Here is a 15,901-nt window from a genome sequence, read left to right on the forward strand (position 1 = left end):
AGCTCTCTGGCCTTCCATGCTGCCCCACCCCCCTCTCCAACTACATAATTCATCGCATTTCCATCCCTCTTCGGTTCTGTCGAAGAGTCATACGACTCAATCAAATAAGTCTGTTTCTCTCTCCATAGATGCTGCCAGACCTGCTGATGTTTTCCAGCATTCTCCGTTTCCATTTCAGATTCCCAGCATCCACAGTATTTTGCTTTTGTTGGAAAAGAGACGTTCAAGTTAACATTCCAACTTCCGGCTGGAGATCTGCAGCAGATATTTGGTGTCCGTCTCCGCCAAGAGTTTAACAGCTTGTCTGAATTTCTCCGCAGCTAAGTGCATCGATTTATAGAGCTGCCGCTCATAATGACACAATCACACTGCAGTTAGAAATCGACAGGTATAAATTAAATCAATTAAAATTGCCCTGATTCAATTGCTGTCAGATAGGCTCAGTACTATTTGTGCCGTAGATGCACAGAAAGGAGAAAAACAACAGGACCAACTAGCGAAATTACTCATAACTGCAAGCTATTTATTAATTAGCCAGCAATAATGTCCCAATGCATCAAAGACCTGTAGCAACTGGAGAACAACCCCTAGAGAAAGCTGTGGCCGTTGTAGGCAAAAATACATGGCCAGCCTCCTTATTCTAGGGAATAGTTCCATAGTAACTGAGTCTCTGGGTCAGATTGAACGACATGAGCTGAATCCTTTAATTCATTCTTTGTCTTGTTAATGATCACACTCACCTATCACATCACCCGCACACTGAACACAAACTGGGAGGTCTGGATTTTTAATCTATTCCGCTTAGTGAATGGAAAGCTGGGTCGAGTACACCCAGAGCAGCTCTCCTTGAGAGCACCAGGGTCGCAGGGTGTGCTGAATTGGGAAATCAGCCCCCGGTGGCATGTTAGTGGCACCTTGGCACGGGGTTTCACCAACTGCAACAGCGATGGGAGAAGGTATGTGGAACTTACTTTCTTCTGTGAGTCAATGGCCTCTGACCTGGCAAATCTATACACCACCCCCTCCCCTTTTGGTGCATTTATCGTTAAATCTTGGAATCATACAGAAGCAAAGTAGGCCATTCAGTCTGTCGCGCCCATGCTAGCTCTTTGAAAACACTATCCAAATAATCCCGCTCCCCTGCTCTTTCCTATAGCTCAGCAATTTTTCTTTTCCCTTTTCAAGTACATAGTCAAATTCTGGATTGAAAGTTGGGGAGTGGGGGGGGGGGGTTGGACATTTCTGGAGTTGGCATCTTCCGGGCATCGTCCCACCTCTGGGTCACCTTTAAAGTGCTGGTTTGGTTAACGGTTGGCAAGCGGGGTGGGTAACTTGTTAACATAATTAAAAGGCCTACGAAAACCATCGTGGGTTACCTGGGGCATCTGGTGCCTGGTAGAGATTGGGAGGGGTGGGGATGAGGGGGGCGTACTCCAGGATCAAATTGAGGCCCCGCTCACCATCTCCCTGCACACACACCCCCCGCCCCCTCCCCCTCAACCTCACCCACCCCACAGGCAGCTTCCCAAGCTAGCTAACCACAGGCCACCCTGTGGAGGGGTTCCTACTGCATAATGGTGATCCAGCAACTGAGGCCATTTCTTTGTTAAAGATTTTTTTTTTTTTTTTTTTGGTATTCATTTTTTTTTAATATAATTTTTTATTGGAATTTTTTACAGAAAATATAAAACATAACGACAAACAATGAAATGCAACAAAATAACCCATAATAACTGTGACACCCCCAGACCGTATCGGCGCATGTATCACATCCCCCCACCCCCCCAACCCTAATGAACAACAAAAGAACTTAAAAAATATTAAAATTAAATAAACAAACATAGTCATTGTCGGCCCCCCCCCTTTTCCCTCCCCTTTTCCCTCCCCGGGTTGCTGCTGCTGCTGTCCCCGTGCCCTATCGTTGAGCCAGAAAGTCGAGAAAAGGCTGCCACCGCCTAAAGAACCCTTGTACCGACCCTCTCAGGGCGAATTTGACCTTCTCTAGCTTAATGAAACCCGCCATGTCACTGATTCAGGTCTCCACGCTTGGGGGCCTCGCATCCTTCCATTGTAGCAAGATCCTTCGCCGGGCTACTAGGGACGCAAAGGCCAGCACACCGGCCTCTTTCGCCTCCTGCACTCCCGGCTCCACCCCAACCCCAAAAATCGCGAGTCCCCATCCTGGCTTGACCCTGGATCCCACCACCCTCGACACCATCCTCGCCACCCCCTTCCAGAACTCCTCCAGTGCCGGGCATGCCCAGAACATATGGGCATGGTTCGCTGGACTCCCCGAGCACCTGACACACCTGTCCTCACCCCCAAAGAACCTACTCATCCTCGTCCCAGTCATGTGGGCCCGGTGCAGCACCTTGAATTGGATGACGCTGAGCCGCGCACACGAGGAGGAAGAATTAACCCTCTCCAGGGCATCAGCCCATGTCCCGTCTTCGATCTGTTCCCCCAGTTCCCCCTCCCACTTCGTTTTCAGCTCCTCTACTGACGCCTCCTCCGCCTCCTGCATAACCTTGTAGATATCAGATATCTTCCCCTCTCCGACCCAGACCCCCGAAAGCACCCTGTCGCTCACCCCCCTCGCAGGAAGCGAAGGGAATCCCTCCACCTGCCGCCTAGCAAATGCCTTTACCTGCAGATACCTGAACATGTTCCCCGGGGGGAGCCCAAATTTCTCCTCCAACTCCCCCAGGCTCGCAAACCTCCCATCAATAAACAGGTCCCTCAGCTGTCTGATGCCCGCTCTGTGCCAACCCTGAAATCCCCCATCAATGTTCCCCGGGACGAACCTATGGTTCCCCCTTAACGGAGCCTCCATCGAGCCCCCCACTTCTCCCCTATGTCGCCTCCACTGCCCCCAAACCTTGAGGGTAGCCACCACCACCGGACTCGTGGTATACCTCGTAGGAGGGAACGGCCACGGCGCCGTTACCAGGGCCCCCAGGCTTGTATCGCCACAGGACGCCCTCTCCATCCGTTTCCATGCTGCCCCCTCCCCCTCCATTACCCACTTGCGCACCATCGACATATTGGCCGCCCAATAATACCCCGAGAGATTGGGTAATGCCAGCCCCCCACCATCTCTACCCCGCTCCAAGAAGACCCTCTTCACCCTCGGGGTCCCATGCGCCCAAACAAAGCTCATGATGCTGCTAGTCACCCTTCTAAAAAAGGCCCTAGGGATAAAGATGGGCAAACACTGAAAAAGGAACAAGAACCTCGGGAGAACCGTCATTTTGACGGACTGCACTCTACCCACCAACGATAGCGGCACCATGTCCCACCTTTTAAATTCCTCTTCCATCTGCTCCACCAGCCTGGTAAAATTAAGCTTATGGAGAGTCCCCCAACTCCTGGCCACCTGCACCCCCAGGTATCTGAAACTCTTCACTGCCCTCTTAAATGGGAGTCTCCCGATTCCCTCCTCCTGATCACCCGGGTGTACTACAAATACCTCACTCTTGCCTAAATTTAACTTATAGCCCGAGAAGCCCCCAAATTCCGCTAACAGCTCCATCACCCCCGGCATTCCCCCTTCTGGATCCGCCACATACAACAGCAGGTCGTCCGCATACAGCGATACACGATGTTCCTCCCCACCCCGCACCAGACCCCTCCATCTCCCTGACTCCCTCAACGCCATAGCCAAAGGTTCAATCGCCAGTGCAAAGAGCAAGGGGGACAGGGGGCACCCCTGCCTGATCCCACGGTAGAGCCTAAAGTACTCTCATCTCCTTCCATTGGTAACTACACTTGCCATTGGAGCCGCGTAGAGCAGCCTCACCCATTTGATGAATCCCTCCCCGAATCCGAACCGCTCCAGCACCTCCCACAGGTACCCCCACTCAACTCTATCAAACGCTTTCTCCGCATCCAGCGCCACCACTATCTCCGCCTCCCCCTCCACTGCCGGCATCATAATAACATTTAGCAGTCTCCGCACATTCGTGTTGAGCTGCCGTCCCTTGACAAATCCTGTCTGATCCTCATGTATCACCCCTGGCACACAGTCCTCTATCCTGGTGGCCAGGATCTTCGCCAGCAACTTAGCGTCAACATTGAGGCGCGAGATAGGCCTGTATGATCCACACTGCAAGGGGTCCTTATCCCGCTTCAGGATCAGAGAGATCAGTGCCCGCGACATCGTCGGGGGCAAAGCCCTCCCCTCCCATGCCTCATTGAAGGCTCGCACCAACAGGGGGCCCACCAGATCCGCATACTTTTTATAAAATTCCACCGGGAACCCGTCCGGTCCCGGCGCCTTACCTGACTGCATTTGCCCGATCCCCCTGACTAGCTCCTCCAACTCCATCGACGCCCCCAGCCCCTCTACCAGCTCCTCTTGAACCCTTGGGAAGCATAGCCTGTTCATGAAGCTCTCCATCCCCCCTCTCCCCATCGGAGGTTCTGACCGGTACAGTTCCTCGTAGAAGTCCCTAAAGACCCCATTTACTTCTGTCCCCTTCTGAATTACATTCCCACCCCTATCCGTCACTCCACCAATTTCCCTAGCCGCATCCCGCCTGCGGAGCTGATGCGCCAACATCCTGCTCGCCTTCTCCCCATACTCATATACCGCGCCCTGCGACCTCCTCCACTGTGTCTCTGCCTTTCTGGTGGTCAACAAGTGAAATTTGGCCTGCAAACTACGCCGTTCCCCCAGCAACCCCTCCTCCGGTGCCTCCGCGTATCTCCTGTCCACATCCAAGAGCTCCCCCACCAGTCTCTCCCTCTCCTTCCTCTCCCTCCTTTCCCTATGGGCCCGGATGGAGATCAGCTCCCCCCGGATCACTGCTTTCAGAGCCTCCCAGACCATCCCCACCCGGACCTCCCCCGTGTCGTTGGTATCAAGATACCCCTCAATACTTCCCCGGACCCTCCTACACACCTCCTCATCAGCCAGCAGCCCCACATCGAGGCGCCACAGCGGGCGCTGGTCCCGCGCCTCCCCCATCTCCAGATCAACCCAGTGCGGAGCATGGTCTGAAATTGCTATGGCCGAATACTCTGCATCCTGCACCTTCGGGATCAATCCCCTGCTCAGGATGAAAAAATCTATTCGGGAATAGACCCTATGGACATGGGAGAAAAAGGAATACTCCCGCGCTCTCGGCCTCCCAAACCTCCAGGGATCCACCCCTCCCATCTGGTCCATAAACCCCCTCAGTACTTTGGCCGCCGCCGGTCTCCTACCCGTCCTTGAACTGGACCGGTCCAGTGGGGGATCCAGCACTGTGTTAAAGTCTCCCCCCATGATCAGGCCCCCTGCCTCTAGGTCCGGAATGCGGCCCAACAAGCGCCTCATGAAGCCGGCATCATCCCAATTCGGGGCATATACATTAACCAGCACCACCTTCTCTCCCTGCAGCCTACCCTTCACCATAATATATCTGCCCTCCTTGTCCAACAGCACCTCAGCCGCCTCGAACGCCACCCTCTTCCCCACCAGAATCGCCACCCCCCGGTTCTTCGCGTCCAATCCTGAGTGAAAAACCTGCCCCACCCACCCCTTCCTCAGACGAACCTGGTCCGCCACCTTCAGATGGGTCTCCTGGAGCATAGCCACGTCCGCCTTCAGCCCCTTCAGATGAGAAATTACCCTAGTTCTCTTAACCGGCCCATTCAGCCCCCTCACGTTCAAGGTAATCAGACGGACCAGAGGGCAACCTGCCCCTCTCCCCCGCCGGCTAGCCATAGCTTATCGACTGCTCGCCCCAGGTCAGCTCGCCCCGCCTGACCCGTTCCCCATGGCGATAACGCCTCTCCTCTACCCCCCCGGCCCATGCCAGCTCCTTCCTGGCCATTCCAGCAGCAACCCGGTATCCCCCCCCACCCCCCCAGGCTAGGACCCCTCCTAGCCGCGACGCACCCTCCATGGTACTTCCGTGAGTCAGCTGACTTCTGCTGACCCGGCTGCTCCTGCCAAAACCCATCTCCTCCCGGCATGGGGTCATCCCCCTCTTGCCACACCTCCTTGGCACCGCTTCAGCGCGGGAAAGAAAACCAGTAGAGGCCACGCCCCCACCTCCAGCTCCGCCCCCCCCTGCCCCGCAGCGCGGACAACCAGAGGAAAGCCCGCGCTTTCACACTGCCACACCCCACCCTTCTGACGCAGCTCCTCAAAATCCAGTTTCACCCCAACCCCCAGCCCCGTACCGAAGAGAACATATAAAGCACATGCCCCCAACGTTCCCCACTTACCCCACACCCATACCCAACAGACAAACCCACCCGAAAACAGAGCAAAAAGAAAACCAGCATAAAAAAAACACGTGTCAAAATTGAAGAACAGCAACAGCAAAAACAGCAACGGCCATAGCGTGTCCCCAGACCCTAGTTCGAGTCCAGCTTCTCCGCCTGTACAAAGGCCCACGCCTCCTCCGGGGACTCGAAGTAATGGTGCCGGTCCTTGTATGTCACCCACAGACGCGCAGGCTGCAGCATTCCAAATCTGACCTGCTTGGCATGCAGCACCGCCTTCGTCCGGTTGAACCCGGCCCGCCGCTTTGCCACCTCCGCACTCCAGTCCTGGTAGATTCGCACTATCGAATTCTCCCACTTGCTGCTCCTCTCTTTCTTGGCCCAGCGCAGCACACACTCCCGGTCACTAAATCGATGGAACCGCACCAGCACCGCCCGCGGGGGTTCATTTGCCTTAGGCCTCCTGGCCAGCACTCTGTGAGCTCCCTCAAGCTCCAGGGGCAAATGGAAGGACCCCGCTCCCATCAACGAGCTCAACATCGTGGTCACGTACGACGGGAGATCCGACCCCTCCAGCCCCTCCGCCAGGCCCAGGATCCTCAAATTCTTTCGCCTCATGCGAACGTCCAGCTCCTCCAAGCGGTCTTGCCACTTTTTGTGAAGTACCTCGTGCAACTCCACTTTCCCCGCGAGGACCACGGCCTCCTCCTCCCTCTCAGCGGCCTGCTGCTGCAATTCCCGAATAGACGCCTCCTGGGCCGCCTGGGTCCCAAGCAGCTTGTTGGTAGTCGCATTCAGGGAGTCCAGCAACTCAGCCTTCAGCTCCGCAAAACAGCACAGAAGAGAAGCCTGCTGCTCCTGCGCCCACTTCCACCAGTCCTTGGGTGTTCCGCCGGCCGCCATTTTGTCCTGCTTCCTCCGCTTTTCTTGGGGAGCTGCTGCAGCTTTTTCCTTTGCCCCACTCCGGGTGTGCACCATAAATTATGGGGAATGCGCCTCTAGACACCTTCCCCCACCGGGATTCGTTGAGACAGCACTGTTTGAGGCCCTCAAATCGACCCAAAAGTCCTTAAGTAGCGGGAGCTGCGGTGCCGCACCTACAAAGCCGATTTTCTGACCGCTCCACTCCTAGTCCAGGCCATCCACCGGTGGAGAATCTGAGACGGAGTGTTCCCCCACGGGGAAAAGCCCAAACAGCACCACTGTGAGCCCTTAAAAGAGCCCCAAAGTCCGAAAATAGTGGGAGCCACTGAACGTGCGGCTTAGCTCCGCATCACCGCTACCGGAAGTCCGTCTCCGCTTCTTTAATGGCCTTGGTAAGATCTTTTCACAGTTCTTCCCTCTGCTGCTGGAATTCAGCTTTCATAAAGGCCCTCAGGTCAGCTTGAGACCTATAAGCTGGCCCTTCCCCCGCTAGCATGCTTGCTTTTGTTTGTTGCTGTTCAGACAAATCCTGCACTGTTTCTAAGGGTCTGATAACCAAGAAACATCCTATTCCTGGGGGAAAATACTCCTTGAACATTCACCCACGCCCTTTCATCGAAATTCCAACCCATGCTGCCCAAAAAAGAGCTCTTTTCTGCATTCTTAGGCAGGAGCTGTCTGTGTGTGCACACTCACTCCATAATGCACACCCGGAAGTCCTCTTTGTTAAAGATTTGACTGAAAGTGAAGAGTGGGACAGTCCTCATGCCCACACTTGGAGCTGCGAAGGCTGCAACACCTTCAGTGCTGCAGGGCATCCTACTGGTCCGCCAGTGTCAGGATCGTGCCTGCCTTCCAGCATTGCACGGTGAGCGCTTGGGGAAGAGGTGGTGTTTTCACCGGACTAGTAATTAAGAGACCAAAAGAGTCGATGCTGGAAAATCTCAGCAGGTCTGGCAGGAGGGAGGAAAAAGAGCTAACGTTTCGAGATGACCCTTTGCCAAAGCTCAGACCTGCTGAAGTCAATAAAAAAATATCTGGAATTAAAAGTCTAAAGATGACCATGAAGGCATTGTCAATGGCTGTAAAAACCCATGTCAATCACTAATGTCTTGTAAGGAAGGAAATATGTCGTCTTTACCTGGTCTGGCCTACATGTGACTCCAGATTCTCAGCAATGTGGTTGACTCTTAAAAAGAATGTCCTCTGAAATGGTGGCTCCGTTGAAGGGCAATTAAGGGCGGACACCACGCTGGCCCAGCCAGTAACACATGCACCCCATGAATCAATTTTAAAAATACCTTTGGCCACGAATTAGCCATTTCTTGGAAAATCAAGTTGGTGGCTATTTTCAATAAGGTGTGGGGCCCAGGGCCAAGATTTGATAATAGAATCATAGAATCCCTGCAGTGCAGAAGGAGGCCATTTCACCCATCGAGTCTGCACTGACCCCCAGAAAGAGCACTCCACCCAAGCTCACACCCCTGCCCTATCCCAATAACCTAACCTGGACACCGAGGTTATTATGCAATTTAGCATGGGCAATCCACCTAATCTGCATATCTTTGGACTGTGGGAGGTAACCGGAGCACCCGGAGGAAACCCACGCAGACACGGGGAGAACGTGCAAACTCCATGCAGACAGTCACTCAAGGCCGGAATTGAACATAGAACATATAGAACATACAATGCAGAAGGAGGCCATTCGGCCCATCAAGTCTGCACCGCCCCACTTAAGCCCTCACTTCCACCCTATCCCCATAACCCAATAACCCCTCCTAAACGTTTTGGATACTAAGGGCAATTTATCATGGCCAATCCACCTAACCTGCACGTCTTTGGACTGTGGGAGGAAACCGGAGCACCCGGATGAAGATAAAAGTCCGGGTTTGCTGTGCATTTGCCTCTTTTTGGTCAACGAGGAGATTAAAAACCATATCACGTCACTCATTCAGTGAAAAGAAATACAGGTTGAAATTATCGACTTTACTTGTAAATATATCTAGCTGTTCCAAAGCCTACAGTTGTATTAATTCAGAGAGTACGGTCCCCAGGGATCCAGGCTCTACACGTCTTTCTACCAGCAGGCTGATGTGAGGACACGAATGAGTGACTGCAATCAGTACACGGATGGGGAAAAACTGAACAGCATTCGTCCCTTCAGGTTATTATATTTGCGGCAATGAAATAATGCCTTAAACATTGCTCCGTAATGAATATTAAAGGCTTCAATTTCAATTGTGACTCTAGATTCTCAGCAATGTGGTTAACTCGTAAAAAGAATGTCCTCTGAAATGGTCACTCGGTTGAAGGGCAATTAAGGATGGACAATACCGGTTCGTGGGAGCTTCAATTCAATGGATTGCTGCTGACCCAAAGTGCTGCTTGAAAATTGCTTGAGAATGCAACAGCCTAGGGCACCTGTTCTCAGATCCCTTAACTACGGATAAAGTATTGAAATTGCCAGTCAACGTAGGCCTGAATACAACAGGACTTGACTGAGCAGTATGCCAGGGAGTTGGTCTTCATTTCTTGGCCTTTGGCGACACAAATGCAATTTTTTTGCAAAGCATTTGTAACTTAGCATTGAACACCAGTCATCCCCGAGCCTACGACAGCACCTCAGCCTGTGGTAGGCTATCGGTGATTTGAAACGCAGAGAGCTATGGGGCAGCCGGGGGTATGGGAATCTGTATCAAGCTGGTAACAGCAGTCCAAAGGTGAAAATGAAAATGAAAATCGCTTATTGTCACGAGTAGGCTTCAATGAAGTTACTGTGAAAAGCCCCTAGTCGCCACATTCCGGCGCGGCTGGTACGGGAATCGAACTGTGCTGCTGGCCTGCCTTGGTCTGCTTTAAAAGCCAGTGATTTAGCTGAGTGAGCTAAACCAGGTTAGGTGGGTTGGCTATGCTAAATTGCTCATTAGTGTCCAAAATGAAGTGGAGGTCAGGTTAAAGGGTTATTGGAATAGGACGGGGGAGTGAGCTTGGGTGGAGTGCTCTTTCGGAGGGTCAGCGCAGGCAGCAAAGGGCACCACCGCCCACTCATCCCTAGCGCCAGCTGTGGCTCAGTTGTAGCACGCTCGGTCAGAAGGTTGTGGGTTCAAGTTGCACTCCAGAGGCTTGAGTGGAAACCCAAGACTGGCAGTGCAGTGCTGAGGGAATGCTGCACTGTCGCAGATGCCACCTTTCTAATGGGGGGGGGGGGGGGAGGTTAAAGCGAGGCCCCCTCCGACCTCCCAGCTGGCTATAAACGATACTGTTGTGCAGGGGAGCTCCCCCTGTTCCCCTAGCCAACATCATTCACCCTGAGAAACATTACAAAAAATCATTCCCTGCTCACTATCACATTACTGTTCCTGGGAGTTTGCTGCATGAAAATTGGCTGCCATGCATTGACTGCACATGAAAAGTATTTAATTGAGCCAGATTTTACGACCCCCATTCCTGCCGCAACCCCCCCCCCCCCACCCACCCGCCCACAAAAGGCAGCCTGTCATTGGCTGGTGGCAGGATCTTCCAGTCCTGCCAATGTCTACTCCACTTTGCGGCCCCATGCCCACCGCTACCAGGGAGCACGCTGCGGGGGTCTTCATCGGCGGGCCAGCACGGTGCTATGTAAATGCTAGTCCTCCCTCCCTCCCCCTTTCCCAAGATGCCTAATTGTTGGGTGTCTTGACGATTCTTCTTCTCTTTGGTGGTGGCATCTCTCTGGTTGAGGTCGGTGCCATTTACCTAGTGTCGTGGGCCTGGTGGGCTGCCCTGGGTGTGGTTAGTGAGGTGCAGGGCCTGGGGGCACTGACTCCTGTGAGTCAGAGTGTGCTGGACTGGGCCGGGTCCGGTGCTGTGGCTGGTACCTTGCTGCCCCCTTATGCTTGGGCCGCCCCTTCTCAAAGGCACTTTAGTCGAGACATCTTGAGAGGCTGAGTTCCTTTTTTTGTGCTTTGAATATCCTTGGTTTATTAACTCCTATGTGCACGAGGGCCTGGAGTTGAGCTGGATCCTGCACTGTGGTTCATATCCTGTTGCCTCCCTTGTGTTTGGGACGTTTCCTTGTCTGGAAGAGCAGTAGGTGATGGGCTCGCGCCAGAGGAATGCGGACTTTTGGCTGTATCCTGGTCCTCTTTTATCCTGCCACCTTCTGCTCCAGGCAGTTCTCCCCTTTTTAAAAAGCCTGTCGCGATTAGTTTGTTGCGAGGCGCTGATGATAACGGCCATAATCCGAATATATAGCTACTGGTCCTCTCTGTGTACACATGTGGAATAATGGTCCTTCTGTACTGTGCCTGAGGTCAGGATTATGTTGCGTTGTGGGGTATGTGTAAAACATCCTTTTGGAGCTGGGGTTCTGGCATAAGTCTGGTATAGGAGGGGAGATTACGGTGTGTCTTTGACGCCTCTGATGCTGCTGGAGTTAAGGGAGATATGTTCTAGTGTGCCCCTGAACATGGCGTGAAAAACTTATTCTGGCGGTCATTGCGAGCAACCTCTGCATGGGAGGTGTGCACCATGATACCATGTCTTCATGGCTTTCTCCTTCTCTTACTTGTTCTGTGCTGCTGTGTATGGAAGCACCAAGTTCAGTCTTGTGATTGTACTGAGCCAGTTATATCGCTGTTGTCCTGCTCCCCTCTGTATCCATGTATGTGAGATGTTTTTTTTCTTGCCGAGCTGTACCATTCCTGTGGTTTTGTTGTGGTATTTGTTGAAATGTAAAAGGTCAATAAAAATACTTCTTAAAAAAAAAATTTTCCCGGATTGATCGTCTTGGGAAAAATTAGGCTTTATTCATGATGTGGTTCTAACTTGTTCCAGCTTCCCTCATACTGGCTGGAAGATGCCAAGTTCCTGCCAGACTGACAGACAATCATTCGCAAGTTCCCAACCACGTCACTGCTGAACGATCAAACAGAACATCCCAGCTGGCGAGTGTAACACAGCAGCCCTGCTGGGGTGTGTAACACAGCAGCCCTGCTGGGGTGTGTAACACAGCAGCCCTGCTGGGGTGTGTAACACAGCAGCCCTGCTGGAGAGTGTAACACAGCAGCCCTGCTGGAGAGTGTAACACAGCAGCCCTGCTGGGGTGTGTAACACAGCAGCCCTACTGGAGAGTGTAACACAGCAGCCCTGCTGGGGTGTGTAACACAGCATCCCTGCTGGAGAGTGTAACACAGCAGCCCTGCTGGCGAGTGTAACACAGCAGCCCTGCTGGAGAGTGTAACACAGCAGCCCTGCTGGCGAGCGTAACACAGCAGCCCTGCTGGGGTGTGTAACACAGCAGCCCTGCTGGGGTGTGTAACACAGCAGCCCTGCTGGGGAGTGTAACACAGCAGCCCTGCTGGAGTGTGTAACACAGCAGCCCTGCTGGAGTGTGTAACACAGCAGCCCTGCTGGGGAGTGTAACACAGCAGCCCTGCTGGAGTGTGTAACACAGCAGCCCTGCTGGAGTGTGTAACACAGCAGCCCTGCTGGGGTGTGTAACACAGCAGCCCTGCTGGGGAGTGTAACACAGCAGCCCTGCTGGAGTGTGTAACACAGCAGCCCTGCTGGAGTGTGTAACACAGCAGCCCTGCTGGCGAGTGTAACACAGCAGCCCTGCTGGAGAGTGTAACACAGCAGCCCTGCTGGGGAGTGTGTACACAGCAGCCCTGCTGGAGAGTGTAACACAGCAGCCCTGCTGGAGTCTGTAACACAGCAGCCCTGCTGGAGAGTGTAACACAGCAGCCCTGCTGGGGTGTGTAACACAGCAGCCCTGCTGGAGTGTGTAACACAGCAGCCCTGCTGGGGAGTGTAACACAGCAGCCCTGCTGGAGTGTGTAACACAGCAGCCCTGCTGGAGAGTGTAACACAGCAGCCCTGCTGGGGTGTGTAACACAGCAGCCCTGCTGGAGTGTGTAACACAGCAGCCCTGCTGGCAAGTGAAACATAGGACGCTTGCTGGGGAATGTAATATAGCAGCCCTGCTGGGGTGTGTAACACAGCAGCTCTGCTGGAGAATGTAACCCAGCACCCCTGCTGGCAAGTGAAACATAGGATGCTTGCTGGGGAATGTAACACAGCAGCCCTGCTGGAGAGTGTAACTCAGCAGCCCTGCTGGAGAGCATAACACAGCAGCCCTGCTGGAGAGTGTAACACAGCAGCCCTGCTGGAGTGTGTAACACAGCAGCCCTGCTGGAGTGTGTAACACAGCAGCCCTGCTGGAGAGCATAACACAGCAGCCCTGCTGGGGTGTGTAACACAGCAGCCCTGCTGGAGTTTGTAACACAGCAGCCCTGCTGGAGTGTGTAACACAGCAGCCCTGCTGAGGTGTGTAACACAGCAGCCCTGCTGGAGAGTGTAACACAGCAGCCCTGCTGGAGAGTGTAACACAGCAGCCCTGCTGGAGTGTGTAACACCGCAGCCCTGCTGGGGTGTGTAACACCGCAGCCCTGCTGGAGTTTGTAACACAGCAGCCCTGCTGGAGTGTGTAACACAGCAGCCCTGCTGGAGTGTGTAACACAGCAGCCCTGCTGGAGTGTGTAACACAGCAGCCCTGCTGGGGTGTGTAACACAGCAGCCCTGCTGGAGAGTGTAACACAGCAGCCCTGCTGGAGTGTGTAACACAGCAGCCCTGCTGGAGAGTGTAACACAGCAGCCCTGCTGGAGAGTGTAACACAGCAGCCCTGCTGGAGTATGTAACACAGCAGCCCTGCTGGGGTGTGTAACACAGCAGCCCTGCTGGAGAGTGTAACACAGCAGCCCTGCTGGGGTGTGTAACACAGCAGCCCTGCTGGGGTGTGTAACACAACAGCCCTGCTGGAGAGTGTAACACAGCAGCCCTGCTGGGGTGTGTAACACAGAAGCCCTGCTGGAGAGTGTAACACAGCAGCCCTGCTGGAGAGTGTAACACAGCAGCCCTACTGGGGTGTGTAACACAGCAGCCCTGCTGGGGTGTGTAACACAGCAGCCCTGCTGGAGAGTGTAACACAGCAGCCCTACTGGAGAGTGTAACACAGCAGCCCTGCTGGGGAGTGTAACACAGCAGCCCTGCTGGAGTGTGTAACACAGAAGCCCCGCTGGAGAGTGTAACACAGCAGCCCTGCTGGGGTGTGTAACACAACAGCCCTGCTGGAGAGTGTAACACAGCAGCCCTGCTGGAGAGTGTAACACAGCAGCCCTGCTGGGGTGTGTAACACAGAAGCCCTGCTGGAGTGTGTAACACAGCAGCCCTGCTGGAGAGTGTAACACAGAAGCCCTACTGGAGTGTGTAACACAGCAGCCCTGCTGGAGAGTGTAACACAGCAGCCCTGCTGGGGTGTGTAACACAGCAGCCCTGCTGGAGAGTGTAACACAGAAGCCCTACTGGAGTGTGTAACACAGCAGCCCTGCTGGAGAGTGTAACACAGCAGCCCTGCTGGGGTGTGTAACACAGCAGCCCTGCTGGAGAGTGTAACACAGCAGCCCTGCTGGAGAGTGTAACACAGAAGCCCTGCTGGAGAGTGTAACACAGCAGCCCTGCTGGGGTGTGTAACACAGCAGCCCTGCTGGAGAGTGTAACACAGCAGCCCTGCTGGAGAGTGTAACACAGCAGCCCTGCTGGAGAGTGTAACACAGAAGCCCTGCTGGGGAGTGTAACACAGCAGCCCTGCTGGGGTGTGTAACACAGAAGCCCTGCTGGAGTCTGTAACACAGCAGCCCTGCTGGAGAGTGTAACACAGCAGCCCTGCTGGAGAGTGTAACACAGAAGCCCTGCTGGAGTCTGTAACACAGCAGCCCTGCTGGGATGTGTAACACAGCAGCCCTGCTGGAGAGTGTAACACAGCAGCCCTGCTGGAGAGTGTAACACAGCAGCCCTGCTGGGGTGTGTAACACAGCAGCCCTGCTGGAGAGTGTAACACAGCAGCCCTGCTGGGGTGTGTAACACAGCAGCCCTGAAGGGGTGTGTAACACAGCAGCCCTGCTGGAGAGTGTAACACAGAAGCCCCGCTACACTGCTTTCAAAACCCTTGAATCCTCTCCTACACTTTGCACAATGCTGTACAGATATTCAATTATCAGTCTGTTTGACACCACACAAATCCATGCGAGACAGGATGTGTTTACAACAGAACATGTGTTGTCACAAATACAAAATGTGTTTACCTGCTGCTTGTTTTCTTTCGAGTACGGCAACATTGTGGAGACATGAAACATTATCTCGTGTCCTTGGTACACCGTGTATATGGAATGTATTCCCGTTGTGTCATCTGTGAAAAGTAGGAATCTGTTTTCATAAAGCACTGTAAAAATGACCTGGATGTGTGTACATTGGAACGTCACAATTTCTCAGCACGTTTAAACCACCGTCAAGCCTTATGGCGCGAAGGAGAGAGGGATACAAACGGCAGAAATATTTATATTTGCGCAGCACGGTTAGACATGCTGAAGGTATTTCACAGAATGAATGAAGGTTGGCCCTCTCTGGACAAACACAGCAGCCAATCAGCCCGCAGTAACAAGCTGCCAGTTAATCCAACTTTAGCAGTGATGTGGAGATGCTGGCGTTGGACTGGGGTGGGCACAGTAAGGTGTCTAACAACACCAGGTTAAAGTCCGGCAGGTTCATTTGGAATCACGAGCTTTCTGCGCGGAGCTCCTTCATCAGGTGAATCAACCTGATGAAGGAGCTACGCTCTGAAAGCTAGTGATTCCAAATAAACCTGTCGGACTTTAACCTGGTGCTGTAAGACACCTTACTGTGCCCAACATTAGCAGAATTGAGGATTTGGGGAGGCAGCCTCTG

General features: G+C 53.5%; 1 protein-coding gene across 6 annotated transcripts in view; it reads right to left on the bottom strand.

Annotated features, from left to right (window-relative positions):
• The window catches only part of garnl3 (GTPase activating Rap/RanGAP domain like 3), a 569,928-nt gene that overhangs the window by 193,359 nt on the left and 360,668 nt on the right, over positions 1-15,901 (bottom strand). For all 6 annotated transcript variants that reach the window (XM_038781606.1, XM_038781608.1, XM_038781607.1 and 3 more), the window contains one exon: positions 15,262-15,365. In XM_038781606.1, the coding sequence (XP_038637534.1) occupies positions 15,262-15,365 (104 nt within the window). The remainder of the gene's footprint in view (positions 1-15,261; positions 15,366-15,901) is intronic.

The sequence above is a fragment of the Scyliorhinus canicula genome, chromosome 21, assembly GCF_902713615.1.
Source record: "Scyliorhinus canicula chromosome 21, sScyCan1.1, whole genome shotgun sequence".
In the NCBI taxonomy this organism is placed as follows: Eukaryota; Metazoa; Chordata; class Chondrichthyes; order Carcharhiniformes; family Scyliorhinidae; genus Scyliorhinus; species Scyliorhinus canicula.